Here is a 20,014-nt window from a genome sequence, read left to right as displayed (position 1 = left end):
GGAGCCATGTGGGCCCCGACAATGCGAGGTCAGATCATGAGCCACAGCAGGAGGGGGGCCATCATGTCATGGTTTATGGCAAGGAGGGAGGGAGGTGGAGGTTTGTGTGCAAATGGATGGATATTCTGGTATGAATGGGTGCGTAGATGGATTGATTGACAAATTCTGTGTTTGAAGAATGAAGCAAAAATGAGAAGATTATAGCTGATCACAGCTGCTGCATTGGCGTTTAGAGCCATCATGCTGTATTTCATTTGTGTGTCTGTACCCGAATACGTGAATTTTCTTCCTCGTGATTTTCCTCCTTTTTTTTGTGCCCATTTATATCGGAGGGTCACAAGAACCAAAGGAATTATTCAGCTTTTCATTTTTAAGTGTCGAGTAATGAGGCAGTTCCTGTGAAGTCCAGGTCATAGGTTTCCTTTCTGTTGAAAACACAGTGTTAGTGGTCGTATGTAGGCCAGTGAAAAATGTTCTCTTGACATCTGGTTTCTCAGAGTCCTCTAGCCATAGTGCTGTTTTTACTGTCCTGTCACATCTATGTTTGAGTAGAGCTTTGGTCTACCATTGCCAAAATTAACAAGCCAAAATGGATCTGAAGGCAGATTCCACCCAGAAAGCATGTGTATATTTGGCTTGTGCTTCCTAAAGACATATGTGATTGTGTGTGTGTCTGTGTGTGTTTCCAGCGCTATCCCATGTCTTGTGTTTAACTCTAAGTTATCTAATGCATCTCCTGTTTCTGATGATGAACTGGTCTGTTGGGGTTCGGACTGATTGACAAATATATTGGGCAATCATTCTGTCCAAGAGGGAGAAATCGATTATCTGCTGCAGGGTTTAGGGGTCACGAGTGGCCCATCAGCAACACATTGATCAAGAGACTCAAGAGCCTTGGGGAGGTGTATGTATGTGTGTGTGTGTGTGTGTGTGTGTGTGTGTGTGTGTGTGTGTGTGTGTGTGTGTGTGTGTGTGTGTGTGTGTGTGTGTGTGTGTGTGTGTGTCTGCTATCATGTGCAATGTTGCATTTTTATGAATGTGTGTGTGAATGTTTTTTATAACAAGTGGAGGAAGCCCATGTGGGTTGAGTGAGAAGATGCTCTGTGGTCAGACTGGTGAGTCATTTACTGTATAAGCACTTCAGTGATAACAACTACTTAGTGATACCTCAACAACACATATTCCTTCGCAGACACATTTTAATGCGGTATCAAAGAGGCTGACTCATCTGTGTCAATATCCATTTTCAATGTAGCAGGTCTTTGGGCTGGAGATGAAGCCAATATTTCCTCACTGTAAACGGCTGGTTGCTTTATTGATTGTGGGGTTTACTCTGCTTGTGCCAGTGTGTTCATATAGACAGTTTGCAAGGCCACAGTTGAGTAGACTGCGGTCCTATTAAGCTCAAGTCTAGACCAAATCACTCACAGTGGCTGACGACAGGCTTTTTCCACCTTTGGGACTCCATACGGCGGCCTTTGATTTGGAAAAGGTCTCTCTAATTAAACTAGAATGAAGTGCAATGTGCCAACAGCTTTTGGGCTATGAACAGGCAAGCTTGTTTTTAACAAAGCCTGCTGCCTGCCTAAATATTGGGCCCTTTTTTTTTCTCATCCTTATCCAGGGGAATGTTTAGCAGAGCATGCTTCATTTTGTTTTGCAGCTTGCCCTCCGGATTTAAATTGGCAAGTTTACCGGAGGCTTCCCACAAACACAGTGTCCCACCAGCCTCTAAGCAAAGCCACAAGAACACCTGGAGGTCAAGTGCTTTGCTTAAGGGCATTTTAGGTGTAGTCGCTTGTAAAGGGAAAGAATTACTCAGTCACTGTCACTGCTTACTTTTTTTTTTTTTTTATAGCCTTGGCTTTTAAACCTGCAACCTTACACTTTTTAAATAAACATTTAGATTTAAGCTCCCACTGGCCCAATATTTTCATCAGTCAAAACACACATTAGATGTTAAAGGCAATACACTTTAATGTTTTGGGGGTTTCCTGGAGTTAAACCCCCTCAAAAGGACACGTGCTTCAGTTTATATGAGCACTGCAGGTGTAAAGGAAAGGGAGTATTGCAGCCCTGTCACACTGAACCACAAGAAAATGCTGCAGGGGAAGAGAAAGAGAAAGCAACAGTGGCAACATGAGTGAGTTTATTAGTCTTTGTCTGCAGGAGGTTGCAATGCTGAGCTCAGGCTATTTCTGGCCTATGCAGGCTCACACATATGCTCATGATCAGAGTATGCACACACACAGAGACGCAGTTTCTCTGATAGTCTTTCTATTGCAGTGCCACTGATAAGGCAACTTGATGGTTGGCAGCACTCAGCCACTAAAGTACACTATCATTAGTTGGTGAATATCTCCCTATGTGTCATTCAGGTCTTATCTGGCTTATTTATATCCCTCCCATAAGGACTTGGGATTCTGAATACTATTCTGACATATTTATGTCAAGCAGCGAGAATAAGACTCTTATACACTGTCTCCTTTTATCATTCTCTGATGCTAATTTGCATTGAGCTGTATTTGAAAGCTGTATCTGGCTGTTTGTGTTCAAACACCAGGAAATGTAGTTAGATGATTGTGTGCATCAAGGAAAAATTTAGATTGTCTCTCTTGTGGGTTGGATCTTTGAGCCGTCACATTGCAGTGCCACAGTGGTGAAGTCTGACCATAATGATGGTAACAGCAGGGCAGAACGTGCACTGTGATAATTACAGAGTCAGTGGCCCAGTTGTTGGTGAACACCAGTGAGTCCTGAGGGCAGCAGAGACAATTCAAAGGGTTTTATCTGATGCCATGCAAATATGCTCTGCCCTGTAAATGCCACTGCCCTCTGCAGACACACAGCCCTGCTCATGCTTGACAGTCTTGTTCACAGAGACCAAAGTGGTGTGTAGTATTAGCTTTGTGCCACTGGGTTAGCACTGTGTCACTGAGACTGGGAATCGTACCAGCGCTGGTGCTGCATTACCTTGTGGAAGTTAATTTGCAGCTAATTTGTACAAACCGATATACTTTAATTTCAGTATATCTGACCAGGTAGTAATTAAAACATCACTTGAAGCCTTGCATTGTTCAAAGTAAATCCTAATTTGAAGATTTAGGGCTACTTATCCTCTCAATTAATCATTTAGCCTATGTAGTATCAGAAAAAAAGGGGAAAATGCCAATCACAATTTCTAGGAGCTCAAGATGACGTCTTCAAGTTGCTTGTTTCTTCCAATCAGTAGTCCAAAAAAATACATTTTTAAGAAGCTGAAACTTTTTTGGGTAAAAAAAAGTTCAAAAATGTTGCCGATTAATTTTCTGTTGATCGACTAATTGATTAATTAACTACGCTTCAGTTCAGATAAGATTACCTTTACTAGAGGAAAAAGCAGGAAGAGCCTGATAAAACAGTTAAAGCTTTGCCATCTTGAAAAAATTAAGGTGACTGCATGCAGGGTCTAACAGTATGAATCTTCTAGTGCTACACACAGTCTGCCATAGTATCTTTTGCAGGTAGGACGGTAGGACTGGCCGCGTCTCAGCCCATTGGCTGTACTTCTATCACGGCTGGGTTTTGTGGTTTGCTCCCAGGCTGGAGGTTTCGCTCTTGAGCCCCTGTGGAACAGGCTGATAAGTTAGTCGTGGGCTGGGGTCAGTTGGAGTTGCTGTGCTGAAGGTAATAGAGGTCTCCGGGGTTAACACTGAGATCATTCCCCTGCAGTCAGCATTCCACTCCTCTCTTTGCCCTCCTCTCCTCCTCCTCGTACTCGTGTATACATTTTCATCCCGTGTCTTGTCGATCTCCTCCCACTTGCTCTTGAGCCAGCCAAGTTCGGTCGCTCTCTCTGTCGTAACACCTCCACCTTCCATCCATACTCTTCCGCCCCGCCTCCCTTTACATCTAAATCCTGCCATCGTCTTATTGCCCCCTTCTCTTCTTATCTTATTGGTCTCTTACCATCCATCTGTATTCTATCTTTCCTTCTGCTCTGTATCCTTCCCTCCTTTCATCGTCTCTTTGTGCCTCTCGAACACCAATATGTCGGGGGGGAGAAAAGGGGGGGAAACGCAAGAAAAGGATGACACACGGGCGACTGGTAACCATGGCAACGCATGCAGCTTGTCAAAGTGTCGCCCTCACCAGTGTTGGATCGCTTCAATAACTGCTTCCCTCTCAGCGCCTTTTCCCTCCTTCTTCCAACCCTTTTTTTCTGTCTCTCTGTCTCTCCCCTCTTGTTCGTGCACATCACCAGCCTGCACAAAAAAAGGAAAAAAACGGGCTCATCTTGCCAGCACTCATTCATCTCAGTGCACCTCATCTCGCTAATTGATAACCCTAATTGGCTACAAGAACCAATCCTCCACCTCCTTGTATCCTCAGCAGACAGCCTCCCCTGTGTAACGTTCTTCCTGCATAAGGTCAGACTACGAAGGGGATAGTATCACGGCCGTATGACAGCTCGGCGTCAACACTGGGTTTGCGTAAATGTGCACAGCCATATACAGTGTGTCTCTGTCTGCGTCGCTGCTGTATGTGTAGTGATGCGCTGACATATGGTGGCTGACAGTAATCAGACATCCCCAGTGTGGCTCTCTGTTCCCCCTGTCAGCCCGGGCTGAGCCAGGAGCACATTAGAATCTGATCTATCTCCCCTCTGTGGCAAGTGAATGCAGAGCACTGGAGTGTGTCACAGCCCCTCTTATAGGAAAGAGAAGAGGAGGACTCACTGCCAGACTGCTGGGTTAGGCAGATGTACAGAATAACAGACAGTGGCATGGCATTTTTATTCTCTGTGCGTCTTCGTTTCATTTCTGTCTGGCTGTCTCTGTTCTTCTCGCCTCTCTTTTCATAGTCTCTTCTCCTTCTACTGTTTTTCGTCATTTTTCTTCATCTTTCATTTCATCAACTGACCTACCACCCACCACCCTCTCTCCCATTTTCCACCTCTTGCCTCTCTGCGGTCTTTTTTTGTGCGTATTCCCCTATATGTCATCCTGATACCTTACACATCACAAACGTTGGTTAGTTTCTGCACCATTTTGCTCAGCAAGCCTCAAGGGGTGAATGGAGCCGTGTTTTAACAAACGTCCATGGAAAACACAGTTAAGGGGATTATCTAAAAATAGACCTGGGCCCGTTTTCTCTCCCATCTTGTTTTTTTGTTTTTTCCCACAAATTTGGTTTAATGTGCGTTCCAGACAGACTTGAGAGGCTAAGAAGCTGAGTTTTGAGATTATACCGAGATGCGTGAGGAAAATGACCAAGAGGGAGATTACTCAAGTATTGTATGGATTTTAAACAATGTGCATGGCGTGAAGCGTGTTATCAGTAAATGCCCAAGAGACAACAATGGTTGTATGTGTACAGAATCTTAGTTGTTGAGTGATGTTAGTATTCATAGAGTATAATAAATGTATTCTAACTAACAAAAATCCCTTCACTGCATAAACCAGCAGTGAGAAAACACTCACTCACAGTCTGAGTCAAGCATCATCAAAACTAACCCATTTGTTCCTGCCTCCACTGTGCTCTGCCAGGTGAATAAACAACATAAGTTTTCAGGGGAGTGAAAAAAAAAAGCAGATTAAGTGGAATTAAAAGAAGGTCAGATTAAGTGGAATTAAAAGGATGCTTGTGTGTAACTAAATTAATGTCAAAAATAAATAAATCTGGCAACAGTGTAGGGGGACGTACATACAGTAAAAATGTTCAGAAGGAGATGCGCACACATCTCACATCTCACACCAATGGATTCCCTGATGGTTCTTCTTAGTTGAGCAGTGGAGCTTTAAGCTTTGAGCCGCCTGCAGCAGAGACTGACACGGCGCTGTGTAATTTAATGCTGTTCTCCTCATGCAGCCGACGAAACTCCTTTGTCTAACCATTTCAGAGCAGGCCAGGTCCACACTAAGGCAGCCTAGGCGGGATTCTTCTTGTGGACTGATGGGCAACGATGATCCAGCAGGACTGACTCCACACTGACGCAACATCTGCAAACTCACTCCTCCCTGGGGCAAAAGAAAGACTATTGGTTTACTATCTGAAACCTAATGAGGCTGTGTTAGTATTCAGGAAACAGTAAAATGTGAAGCAGCAAGGGCTCTTCCCATGTGGTCTCTTTGTACTGCTCATTTGTCCTCGGGCACATTTTCACAAACACAATCAGATGCACTAAGTAGAGCTGGCACGAGAAATTAACGTGCCATTGCAGACCAATTGAATGCATTTGAGAGGAGAAGGTAAGGGAAGAAAATCAAGCAATTGGTAGGTAGAAACTGCCGCCCCAAAAAAACCCCATATTACAAAAACCAAGCGTAGACACACACCCTATACTTTACAAGCCATTTTTAACTGTGCGCTATTTTAGACAACTACACTCAGCCATTTTTATGACGCTCACTTGCTTAAATCAATTACGAGGAGAAGCACTGGCATACAGACATCAGCAGTAATAACCCATGGGGCTGTGGGTCTCAGTGAGTGAGTGGTGATTATTAAAACCACACTGACTGTGAGCTGCAAATGTGACCAAGGACGAACTCACACAGTCAAATGAAGCATCCACTCAGAAACAAAGACTGAAAAGTCAACCTCATTTAATGCTGAAAGATTTTTTTATTTTATTTTAGGGAAACTGCAGGTCACTGGGTAGTAGAATGACATGCCTGCCTTTCTTCTCTCGATGCTCCCAACAACAACAACCATCATGCTGTTTGCACTGACAGACCTGCCCCTTTAATGAGGTTGAATGAGGCTTTTTCTTAAAGCAGGTCTAATTCTTTCAAAGGCAACACAGCTTTATTAATACCGGTGTCACCGTCTGAGCTTATGCATTCAGCCCTGTAACTCTCATTTGTCTTTGAGTATCTGTTGTGTCTCTGTGCATACGTCTTAGCTGTCTATTACTGTTTTATTCCCCCTCGGGGGAAACTGACACTGCAGCGCTGCTAATTAAAAAATCACAATGCATAACAGAAACATCTTCAATACAACTGTTATTGGCAATGCAGTGTTTTATCCCAATGGTCTGAAAGTGCTGTTGTTGTTTTTTTTTTCCAGCTGGACCCAGAGAACACCGGTTTCATCGCAGTGGAGAACTTCACCAGCTTGGTGGAGCACCATGAGCTGCAGCTGGACCCGTCCAAACTGGACATGCTGTTAGCCCTGGTCCAGAGCAATGAAGAGGGACAGGTGTGCTACCAGGAGCTCATCGAGCTGGTAGGTGGAACCCAGATGCACATACACACAGATATACAGATAGTGATGCAGAGGGAGTCGCATGAGGCATTTCATGTCCTGCAGCACAGACATGAATTTCCACACGTACACCCACTTTTGCTGGATTTCAGAAAGGTTAGAGAATTGATTCAGACAGAGCCAGCAAGCTCCGCCGTGGCGAAAATTGACTCGAGCATTCAGGTCGTTGTCCTGCAAAAGGAGGATCAATCTTTCCAGTTAATGTGTCGGTAAATCCAGACACTTAACCTCACAAGCTGTGCACAGCAAGAACTAGAAAACACCCACACCAAGCTGACAGAGCCATAGTATTAATGCAACAAATGTTTTATCATAACTGATTCAAACAGTTATATTCCGAAGAATTAATATATTGAATTGTGCAACGGCAACATGACTGATGCTGTGCAAGAATATTTTTCATACAATGATGTAAAAACAGTGTGTACTATATTCTCTGCAGCTGCAGATGGCTCATTCTAAGGCAGATTGTGTCCTTCGTGTCTCTGCTTTGAATTTGAGGCCAGGCTCTTGTCTCTTCACTTATCTCTGTTTACAATTGTGTCCCTATTAGAAATTTATGTAGAGCTGTGAAAAGGCTGATTCTCTCCAAGCACATAGATGATCACCTGCCTTCTGCTCACAGCACCATACGGGTGTGAGCACTGAGATTAATTCAACGCAATGCAACTCCTGGTATATTTTCACTTCCTTAAGCTAATTTCTCCCTCTCTTTCATTCTCTCTTAATTTATATGCCTCTCTTTTTCTCCCCTTGTGTTGGGCTGTCCGTGGTTTGTAATGAAGGCCACACAAGGCCACTCAATTTGGAACAGGTCCCATGTCTGTGTAGAGGTGCTGCTTCCACAGTGCAGCCTCTCTATTTCACAAGCCCTTTTTCTTGGAAGTGAACAGCTATCGTCCCTCACCATTCCTGAAGTGTTGTTCCTTTTTTTAAACCATCTCATTTCAGTGGATCTCATCTTCAACCCTCCCTTCCTCAAGCCATGTAATATTATCTCCCCTTTTTTCAACCCGCCTCCTTGAACCCTTAGATCTCATTTCCTTCTCTTTCATTTTACACTCCTTGTGAGCATATGTTAGGTGGGGGAAAAAAAAAACCCTGCATCAGGGAGACACTTTTAAAATTGCCCATCAGCCAAATGCAAATTGCTTTCGATTAGCCCAGCATTGGTAGTAGCAGGCAGTAATCTGAGGCAATTTGAGAACGCCCAGCAACACATAGATATTGACCCCCAGGTCTGATTTTAAAGATTTGTCTGATACACACATGTGAACTCACACAGACCATACTCACACCTTTCTGTGCATGCACACAATTTGCATATATACAAACGCTTTCAAGCATTTTATTATTAATTAATGCAGCCACCCACTTACTCTCAGTCTGCCTCACTACTCCCCTCTCCCTGATATACACACACTCTCTCAAATGCAGACAGACTCTCATTCATACACATGAGCACTGCCAGTACAGATTTGCTGAGTAATTTAGAGAATATTCTAATGTTAATGCGAATCTGGCCTCCCGTCGAACGGCATGTGATGCGTGAGCTATGCAGGTCTCTGTTGTCTTCTTTGGGCTGCCACTTGGAAAGTACCACATGTAGCATGACATTTTCAACCAGGTCATCAACGATTACCTCCGGCCTTCTTTCTCTCCTCCTCTCCTTTCTTTCTGCTGCTCTCTGAGTTTTCTTCAGTTTCCTCTTTTTCTGTAGTTCCTCTCCCTGCTTTTTTCACACCTTCTCCTCCTCCCTCTATCTATCTCCATTCACATCCCAGTATCTCAGGCAGATTTATAAGTAGCACTCCACAGTGTGTGACAGATGACAGTCGTGTTTTGATTTGCAAAGTTCAGTGCTGCCATTATATCATAACCAGTGCCTTAAGTCTGGTGTCTATTGATTTGTGGTCTGGCCTCTAACTCCCCAGCACTGTATTAAAAGGGAGGTGGCAAGGTGCAATGTGTCTGTGTGTGCTCAATTCATGTCTCTTCAAGCTTCAGCTCACAAGCCGTTGCAAATTCTCTCAGTTGTGTTTCCAACGGGTGTGTACAGCATTTTTATGATTTTCTGTTCTACATTCACTCAGTGCAGCCGTGAATCCATGCTGCTTCTCTCGACCTCAGTGGGTGTAAATGTTTGAATCGCACCGTCAGGCAACAGCTTCTCTGGTGTCTGAGTGTGTGTGTGAGCGTGTATGAGTGTGCAAGTACAAGACTGTCTCTGACATCGTTCGTGTTCAACCTATCTTTCATGCAGGGCGATCTTAGCCAGAGAGCTCCATCAGTTCAGCCAGAGGGGTGAATAAGTAACGCTCTGCTAAAACCTCTCTTGGGGAACTGTACACACTCACATATACACACATACTCACTCATTCGTATACACAGTATAGGTGTGTATGTGACTACTAATCCACAAAATCCCACACAGCAAGACAACCAGCACACATTTTACACACGGTGACACATTTCCGCACAATTACACGCAGACAGTTTGTCGATGCAGGAGGCTGAGAGACACCCGAGGTGTCAAAGTTCACACATGGTCGGGCTTTTGGGGGAGAGGGGTGGGGGGTTCTATGACGTGTGAGTAAATCTGTTTATGAATCGAGGGTAAAACTGGGCCAATCTAAGTTAGATGTATTCCTATGTGTGTAATTGCACGTATTGATTTCTTTAAAGAGAGTCCTCTGATGCTATCATGTAATGGCTGTGTAATTGAAGAAGTGTGTCATTGTTTTCCTTCGGGTGGTAATTTGGCTAATGTTCGATGGAGATCCAAAATGGCTGCTATGGTTAATTACACGGATACAGGGTGTATTTTAGAGATTATGGCTGGGGGATTCTCTTTGTTCAGGTTAAAGGACTTTTAAGATTGCTGCTTTGTGCACCATTTTTACCCTTTTGCCCAAATGTTGCGCTTACACTTTCTGTTCCCTCAGGAGGTATAGTTAGAGAAACGCTTATGTAATATATGTATTTAAATGTTCTGCTTTAAACTGGGTCTTTTGTCACATTTGAAGCAGTGTTGTAAGAAAGAGAGCACTTACAGAAAGCAGAAATGAACTTCAGCCAATAGACACTTTGCAAGTAGTTGATATACAGTATTTTAAAGTTTTCAAGTCACATTAAGTGCCAACAGTGCATCTGTCTCCAGGGACAGAGATACCTATCGACATCACATCCCAAACCAAACTCCAGTCAAGGCTTTCTGTTTGAGACCGGTTGCTGGTGCTGCACTTTGCTTAAGTGTCCAGCAGTGAAGGTTTGTTTTTTTTTCCTGAGTTTTAGCACCACAATGATTAAAGCATGAAGGAAGGCTGCGGCCGCAAACTGCTGAGGGGAAAAAAAAAGGTGGACTCTCATTTTAAAAGGATTTGGGCAAGAAAAGAACCTGAGTATCTGGGTCAGGGTAGAATCAGCGAGGCTGAGATCCGCAGTGATTTAGATTCTGCTGTAAGAGTGCAAGCGTGTATGTGACACAGAGAGAGAGAGAGAGAGAGAGAGAGGGCAAGGGAGAGAGAGAGAGAGAGAGGGCAAGGGAGAGGGGGATTTTGGTCTTCTGAATGACTCACAAATTATATGGTAAATGGGTACAGTGACAGTGTTAGTCTCCTGGTGGTGAATCTCTATGTAAGCTCGGTTAATTGCAGAAGTCTTTTAATATTCTTGTAAAGATAACTGATTTATTGTGTGTGTGACAACAAATGAGATAGAGAGATGGTCAACACCACCGACTAAGCAAAATCTGAATAATATGTGGATTTTTTTGTATTCTCTAGTGCAGACGCTTGAATGGCCTTTAAACCACATTTTTTAATTGTTATTACTAATTAGTATTGAGCTGGGAAGTATTGACCATGTGGTGTGGCTAATTAATCCATCAAGGACAATTGACTAGAGCTGAGAGCAGCATGTACAGTAGGCAACACGCAGCTACCAAGAGGAGGAGGATGGACCCTTGCTGTTTGGCGCACACACACACACACACACACACACACACACACACATTGCTGGCAGTTTGGCCCCTTCAGCCGTCCCTAAAGGGGAATACTATCTTTATCTTTGTGCTCTTAGACTCAGCATCAATTATTCCCTGGCAGGCATTGCCTCGTCAGGGAACTTCTACTGTTACCGATGTCAGAGGTTTTCCCCTTCCAGCGTTTTAGGTGATGTCATGTGATTTTCGGCACACCTTGCCCCCCCCATCTCAAGTTTTGGCTGCTCATGTGTGCCTTATTGTCTCGTTCACCGTTTCTCTCCTGTCGTCACTTCAAAAGGCTGCTAATGCTCACTTTAGAGGCGACAGCCCTGCATGTCAGAGGAGGCGAAGAGGAGTGACAGCTATGTTCAGCCGTGTCTCCTGGGAACACATTCTCACAGAGAGGCAGTATGAATGGGAGAGGATACAGTGCAAGGTGGAGAGGTGGCAGGTGCTGTCACCGAGCCAAACACTGAAATAAACTCAGACACAGAGACTAGTTAGAGAAGAAAGCCAACAGAAGAGGAAAACACAATTATATTTACATCCCTTCTCCTCTCTATTCCACCTCTATTCTTCATATAAACACACTTCCTTTTTTTCATTGTGATTTCACAAACATGAATATTTAGAATGAGAAAAGAGATGTCTTACCTTCAGTGTTTATCGGTGGCCTCCAGAACCTGTGAATCGAGTGCACCCAGGCAGGCATCTCATCTTCCCTTCTTAATTTCCCCCTCTCTGCCTTCTAATGTCCCTCTTCTCCTCTTCTTCTGCTTTCACTCCCTGCCTCAAGTATAGCATAATTGCATTTTCCAGGCCTGATTTCCATACTAAATACGCATCCCTCCATCTGCGGGCAAGCCAGCAGCCCAGCTCGACATCGTTCTGGTTATCACTGTGCAACAGGCCCTTACACCCTCACTGTACAACCACCAGTGTCATAATTACCCACAGTTAGGGAAGTTACCACGTCCTGCTCTGCTAACTTCCAAAAGGGATTAGCATGGTTTTTTATATATATATATTTCTCGAAATTGAAAAAAAAGGCAGCTGCTGCATTTGTGGAGCAATATGTTCATTACTTCTTCATTATTGGCTCATTTATTTACAGTCTTTGTCCTCCAGTATTTTAGCTCATTAGCTTTTACAGCTATTGACCCACAATTTCTTTCACTATGCCCCCTGCTGTGTCTACATATAATGAGTCTACAAACAGCAGAATCTGGCTAATGAAATACAAATGGTGTACTTTAATGGTGGGTTGTACTTCCTACAGGCCCCCTTTTGAGGTTTCGGTTTCACATGAAGCTTCCATATTGTCAAAGGTTATAATTGTGAGAAACCTATACATAAGGTCTGTTGTTGTAGATTAATACTGTTAACAGTAGCAGCTGCTGCCCACATGCCCTCTCTCTTCCTTCACTGCTTTTCTTGAAAACAAATTTTCATAAGTTGTCACATCACATCATAACACATGATTTAGAGATAATTGCATAGTCAGCCACTTGTCCTCAAAGGAGCTGTATTGTTTTACCTACACTGGAGACTTCAGGCATCTGGCATTGCCACTGAGTATCAGCCATTAAGTAAATCCTTACCTGTGAAGCATGCAGACGTGTTCTCTATAAGGAAATGCAGATATTGACTCTAAAGGATCCCTGCTGTGGGTAGCTGGTCAGACAGTATTTTCAGTGGTAACTCTGGCGGAAAAGAACTCTCTGTTATCCTGACAGTTCTCTGCCTTCGCTGTCAAAATAGTGGCATTAGGATAGTTTTCATCCTAAGCCTCTATTAAAGAACTTATCAAGAGTTGGTCCTGCTGGCCTGCAAGCTGCTGCAGAGCTCCTGCTCACTAAGCAAACCTGGAGCCTGTGATAACATGAATATGCACACATACATACACACGCACTTTCCCTCTTTCCATGGAATATTTCTTCTTAACAAAGATTTGTTTTTCAAGGGCAAAATCACTTCAACAGCCCATTTGTTATTATGTCTGTGCTGCAATCAACCCTGCCCAAAGCCACGCTTACATTCTGTCTAAATCACAAAACACTAATACATTATTTAAGTTTCTTATCAGCCATGAATATTCAGCTGCAATTCTGTCAGCTCTCTTGTGGGATAAAAGTAATCATCAGTTATTTATACATGTAATTTGGCTTTAATATTATTGAAAATGTATTTCTAATGCCAGTTGAATAAAAACACGCATTGGAGATTTATTAAGTGCTGTGTTTACCTCCTAATTTGTGCATTAGTTAGAGTAAAATCTGCCATATAGACAGTATTGTTACTAATCATCTGCATAATGCTTTCAGTACTGGCATCTATCTTTTATCTCACACAGATGGGACTGAAAAGACTGTCAGTGTGTTTGACAAAAGAAGATTTAAACTGTTTTAAGATGCTGATTAATCATTTTCTATAAGAAACTGCTCTCTTTTATTTTCTTTCATTTCTGAATAAGTGATTTCATTAGTCACCACATACAAAAAATGCAAACAATGGATACTTGAAATCAAATCATGGCTACTTGAAACCTTGAAATCACACATGAATAAAATACAAATACAAATACATACAATAAAGTACCCACTGAATGCACCAATAAGATAAGATAAGGTAAGATGTTCCTTTATTGATCCCCCTTAGGAGAAATTCAAGATTACCACAGCAGCATAGGGCAATATAGTGCAAAGAGAGTACAAAAGTGGAGGTACAACAAGATATCACAAAAATAAAATATGACAAAATATAATAGTATATACACTATGCAATATTCAAGTAGGAATGGTGAGCAGCTTGACTAAAACTAAACTGTACATGTGGAAATTAAATATAAATAGTGCAAAAAGTTTGGGCGTTGTAGGTTGGAGTTTAAACCACTCTTAGTCTGCGGGGGTTGGAGAATAGTGTTTATTGAAGCCTCCGAACATCAGAAAACGTCGTGAAAAAGTCCTGAAAAAAAGATTAGTTAATGATAAAAGTAAAACTTTTAAACCGTCATGCTATCCCTTGTAAAATCAGCACTTCCCATCTAGGATGAAAAGAAAAGAAACTATCGTACTTTACTGATGAATTTAATTGCAAAAATGAAAAATTCCACAGCAGGAGATGATGAGATCTGCACATCCTGGTAAGGTGTCCTCCAGCTGCTAACAGTAACGCTCATAAAACTACTCCAGACAAGTTTATTACAAAAAAGACATTAAGTCATCGAGAAGCAAAAAACAAACACAGTAAATTAATGCAAAGCTGTCTACTGATTTCTTAAAGTCACAATAAATAAGTTTCTCATCTTTTCTTAAAGCAGTAGTTTGGCATTTTGGGAAATACAGTCATTTGCTGAAGATTAATACCACTCTCATATCTGTCCAGTAGATATAAGGCTACATTTAGCCTTATATTAGCATAAATACTGTAAACAGCTAGCCTGGCTTTGTCCAAAGTTAACAAAATCCACCTACCCGCACAACTTAAGTTCACTAATTAACACTGTTCTGTCTTGTTTGTTTAATCTGTACAAAAACTCAGCATAAAAGCATAAAATGTCATGTTGTGGTTTTATGGGGGATTCTGTGCCAATTATGAGACTATTTCTTGGCCAGGAGAAGTTACTGCCTGGAACTGCCATGGTAAACAAGATATAAAGTGTTAGTTAATGAGCTTTAGAGTTGCTGGTAGGCCAATTTATTAGCTTTGGATAGAGTCAGGTTAGCTGCTTCCCCCCTGTTTCCAGTCTTTATGTTAAACTAAGCTAATAGGCCGCGCTGGATGGTAGCTTCATATTTAATGGACACGACAGTGGTTTCTATCTTCTTATCTAACTCTCAACAAGAGTAAAAAAGTGTACAAGTGTTCTGCCTAAAATCAAGGTCAAACTATTCCTTTAAATAAGTGAAAATGTATCAGTCTGATTTTTAAAATGATGCTCCTTGTTCTTCCAAGTTTCTTTAAAATCCAAGCAATCCAAGATATTCAGCTGACCTCTTGAGAGTAATACATGCATGTTTTATCACCTTTTTCTCAGATGAGCAGTAAGCGCTCCAGCAGTTTCCGACGGGCCATCGCCAATGGCCGCCGCACACTGCAGAGGGAGATCCTGCTGGACGAGACGGGGTTGGGTCTGTACAAACGTTTTGTTCGCTATGTGGCCTACGAGATCCTGCCCTGCGAGACAGACCGGCGCTGGTACTTCCACCAGAACCGCCTGTGTCCCCCGCCTGTGTTCATCGCCATCGTCACTATCGTACAGGTGAGATTCAGGAGGTGACGTCTGACTAGCTGAATGCAGACTGTCCTACTGATTCAAATATTCCTAAAGCATGTTTGGCCTGCAATATTTTACTTGAGTATGTGCTACTAACCCACAACACTGACTTTAGACTGTTCTGTTGGCTCAGTCATTCGCTTCAAACCCACAGAAAAGCTTTTCTGCCTTTGATCACACACTTTTACTGTGAGCTCGATATGAGCTGGTAACCCATTTGGGAGTTAGGGGCTTAGTGGGTGCATTTAATGCCATTCCTCCAAGCTGAAGCCCTCAGTCAGCCTGCATGCAGGTTTTTTTTTTTCAGATTTTGGAACTTGGAAACCAGGTCAGTGAGCACCCTGGCCTCTACAGTGGCATTAAATGACCTATTATGTTCATTTGAAAAAAAAAAAACACTAACACAAACGCCCTCACATCCCACTATTGAGTAGTTGGGGATTAAGCTGCAAAAATAACCTACAGCTTCTTAACAAAACTTCAACCTATTCCCCTGAAATCATCATAATTCTGAGGAGAAAAAGCCAAGTGCTCTCATAATGCCTCCAAATGGCATTGAATGGTCTGTAATGACAATGAGGATGTGATAATAATGGTTCACATTCATTTTAATTCACAGAGACAATGAGTCATTATTCTATGAAAAGAAATTAATGGAATTGAACCAGATGTGCCGTTTTTTTTCCTGCAGGCAGTGATTGTCTCCACGAGTCTAATAAGCATCAGCTGAGGAATACAGACAGAGAAGAAAACGTCATGTGTCTTTCAGAAAGCACAATGGGTTTTGTTTTTGTAGCGCAATTTCCGCCTTTGTACCAGCAGTCTGCAGAGACAGCGTGTAATGGGTATGTCAGCAAGAAGTGACAGTTTGGTGTCATTTCTGTGTCTGTTACAGATTATCGTGTTCATGTGCTATGGCATCATGCTTAACAAGTGGGTACTGCAGACCTATCAGCCTGACTTCATGAAGAGCCCCCTGGTCTACCATCCTGGCCACCGCGCGCAAGTGTGGCGCTTCTTCAGCTACATGTTCATGCACGTTGGGTACGAACCTCCACTTACCACCATGTTGACTTCTGCAGGACTGGTTGAATTAAAATCTGGTTGGTTTCTGAAGATGATGCATAGTGGTTAGGAGAAACAAATATCGTGTGCTGTCATTTGATTCTCTCTTCTGTGCTCGGTCTTCAGTTTGGAGCAGCTGGGGTTCAATGCGTTACTGCAGCTGATGATTGGCGTTCCTTTGGAGATGGTCCATGGCATCTTACGAATAAGTCTGCTTTACATGGCGGGAGTGCTGGCCGGTGAGTTTCTGTTAAAATAAGCGTATTATTATCTAAAGCTGTGTTTTCTAAAGTGCCCTAAGACAGGAGATTTGTTCATTTCCATGTTTTTACTGTACATTTTTAAGGATGTTTCACAACAAAAACAAAATATTAACCACACATAAACCTTTTACGTTACATTTGCAAACATGTCAAAACAGAACAAATAATAAAGCTGTAGCCAATATTGGTGATATGACAGCTGTACTTTTGAACACAACATTACATTTACAATTAGCATAATAATATTTTGTTTATTGTTCATTTTAATGTGTATTTATGCATAGCCACGTAGCGTAAAACTGTTGACTTCTTTTATTTTGCCGTGTAAAAAAGAATTACTATGAAGATGAACCACTGGTGTAAACTAGCGACACACACAGTTTAGATGAATGATCAGACAGTCTTAGATAATCTGCAGTGCAATATGGACAGTGCCTTTCCCTTTCAAAGCAATGACATAAACAGAAATGTCTGTTTATTCTCTCTTCTGCCCTTTGTTTGTGTGTGTGTTTTTGCCAGTCCGCAGTATATCTGCACTGACCTAGTTTGGTTTTTGTTTCATCAAAAAAAAAAAAAGGCTATGATTTTTGTTTTGTTGCTACCTCCATCATTTATCAAGTTTAAGGCTTTGTATTGCATTAAATATTTCCTGTATAAAAGCATCAAATGCATCTTCAGTGAGATTGACTTAGTTAGCATCTTGTCCTCCAGCTGACATCCATGAGTGGCCTGTTTGATGGTTTTGATAAATCCGGCCCGGCTGGTGGCCCGGACTTTTGAAAAAAATCACCGAACCCAATGTAGTGAAGTGACTCACGTTGCCCAGAGGTCGGGCTGCAGCGCTCAAGTCTTTGTTGACAAGAAACCTCATTAGCTTTCATCCTCCTCCAAGTCAGTTTGGAGATTGGAAATTCTAAATCCACACTGATTGCTGAATGCGGTTCCTCACTGTAGCTTTTTTTGCTATTAATGCGTATTTTCAGAAGTCATATCAACGCTGCTGCATAAACCTCTTTTTCCCTTTCATCTTCCCTGGGAACAATTTCGGTCTTGGATCTCGTAAATCTCCTGCTAACCATTATTTGATTACTGTCGAGAGCAATAGCCTAATTTGTATTGAGTTATATTCATTCATTTTCAGTAACATGATTTTTATGTCTTCTTCTCTACACTAAAAACCTGAATTCTTTATTTTTGTTTTCATGTCCTCTCTCTGCCTGTACAGTAATAAAATGGAGTTAAAGCTGCTCAAAACTCCTCGTTCTCTGTAAAAATCAGGCCTTCACTCCCCTACACACACACACACACACACTCTTAACACTCATGAATTATTGTAGCTTTGATTTATTTTAGCAATGATGACAGAGAGAGAGAGAGCAGGCAAGCGAGCATGGGATTTAGCGGAGTAAAAGTGGGGGAGTAATGCAGGGTTTCTCTATGGGGAATTAGCCTAAGTGCAGTTTGAGATGCTGCTGGGAGATTTAAGCTGCAGCCTGAATCAGAAAGGTAGAGAAAGCAGCAAGGAGATGGTGATATTTGTACCCCCAGAGCCCGGAGTCGACTCGCATTCATTAGAATTTCTATGCTTGAGTTAGATCGCGGTGATCAAAAATGTAATTTGTGTAGTACAAGTTGAAGCTGTGTGTAACTGTCTGGAATCAAATTGGTGTTGTTACTCCTTGTTACACTTCATCGTATGGTGCCTAACAACGCCCCCTAGCTGTTCTGAAATCACTGTAAACCACAGCCTCTTGGGGCTTATTGCTGGTCCTCGATTATGATTGACTGAACTGTGTTAGAAACCGTTGTAAAATCCTCTATAAACACACACCTGTGACCACATCACATCAGCGCCAAACTGTTTGTTTCAAAATGCCCGATTTGTTGGGAAGAGAAGATGCTGGAGTAATATTCTTTGCTCCTGGCACTGAGCAATTAAAACACACCTGTCCGGAGTCAAACACCCCTATACCAGCAAAGAGGAGCGCTAATGTAATTGATTACTACTTCAACAATTGCACAATTAATGGCGATGTCCAGTTGAATGTTAATAATCCCCCCAATCTTTAAGCTTGCTTTCCACTGCATCTGTGTGTTGCTTGGCAACCATTCTGCTAAATGTTGCAGAGGAACTACATTGCCTGGCGGAAGAATGATTATTTGTTATCAATAAATTATTAATTTATTTTTGGTGCTGTGTGTTTATTTTATGAAACGGGTATTGACGGGTATATGTAGTAACTATTTTTTAACGTTTTATTACTATTTTATAACTCTATTCCAGAACAACTCTGCTTAACTGTTCTATAATCACTGTAGACCACGGCCTCAGGCTTCTTGCTTTATTTTACTACATTTAACTTGCACAATATAACCGGTATAAACTAAATCATCCTCATGAGTCTTTGAGTTTTGGTTTCAGTTTCAAAAATGAGGAAAAGAGGAAGAAATCAGCTGAATTCCTCCTAAATGATGAGGAAGAGCTGAGCTGTCTCATGGTCACAAGATGATGAATAGCTTTTAGCAGCACAATAATTTCACCATCTGATTCTGGTTGATGGTGTTGAAATTGGAGTCGTGCTGGCACGAATGTTGGGAAAGAAGTCCATCAGAAAGCAGGTTGGGATGTGCACTTGAACTTTGTGTGTGTAATGTGTGTGTGTTTTGGTGGAGTCGTAGGGGTTAGTGACACCTCCAGGTTTAATGACAAGAGGCAAGTCGGCTCAGTCAGGAGTAGAGAGGTGTCACCGCTGCTTCCAGGTGAGAGGTCAGGTGGGCACAGCAGGAACTTTTCAAAAGACTCTCAGACTCTGTAGGCTGGTGTAGTTAGGCACACTGCTGGTGATTGAGATAGTTCTTCATTTTTCATTTGTAAGCCAACATAATCTACCTACTATATATCAAATTCGTAATCTAAAGGTGCATTTCTGAGCTGTAGTACACCACTGACCACTATTAGTCTTATTACTGAACCCTTTCGAGGGTGTATGAATTACATAAATGAATTAAAAGGGCAACCACCATGAGGTTGACATTTGTGATTTGGAGTGAAATGTCTCCACAACTATTTAATGCCATGAAATTTAGTAGCAAATAACGTGTGTAGTGATAATTAGCAAATGTTGACATGATAACAGGCTAAACTAAGATGCTGAACATAATAAACATTAAACCTGC

At 42.1% G+C, this 20,014-nt stretch overlaps 1 protein-coding gene across 6 annotated transcripts in view; it reads left to right on the top strand.

The window, feature by feature from the left end:
- Positions 1 to 20,014, top strand: part of rhbdl1 (rhomboid, veinlet-like 1 (Drosophila)) — a 52,985-nt gene that overhangs the window by 10,757 nt on the left and 22,214 nt on the right. For all 6 annotated transcript variants that reach the window (XM_051418503.1, XM_051418501.1, XM_051418504.1 and 3 more), the window contains 4 exons: positions 7,051 to 7,209; positions 15,270 to 15,494; positions 16,405 to 16,553; positions 16,701 to 16,813. In XM_051418503.1, the coding sequence (XP_051274463.1) occupies positions 7,051 to 7,209; positions 15,270 to 15,494; positions 16,405 to 16,553; positions 16,701 to 16,813 (646 nt within the window). The remainder of the gene's footprint in view (positions 1 to 7,050; positions 7,210 to 15,269; positions 15,495 to 16,404; positions 16,554 to 16,700; positions 16,814 to 20,014) is intronic.

This window comes from Dicentrarchus labrax, unplaced genomic scaffold (assembly GCF_905237075.1).
Source record: "Dicentrarchus labrax unplaced genomic scaffold, dlabrax2021, whole genome shotgun sequence".
Taxonomy (NCBI): Eukaryota; Metazoa; Chordata; class Actinopteri; family Moronidae; genus Dicentrarchus; species Dicentrarchus labrax.
This window is presented reverse-complemented; position numbering and strand designations above follow the sequence as displayed.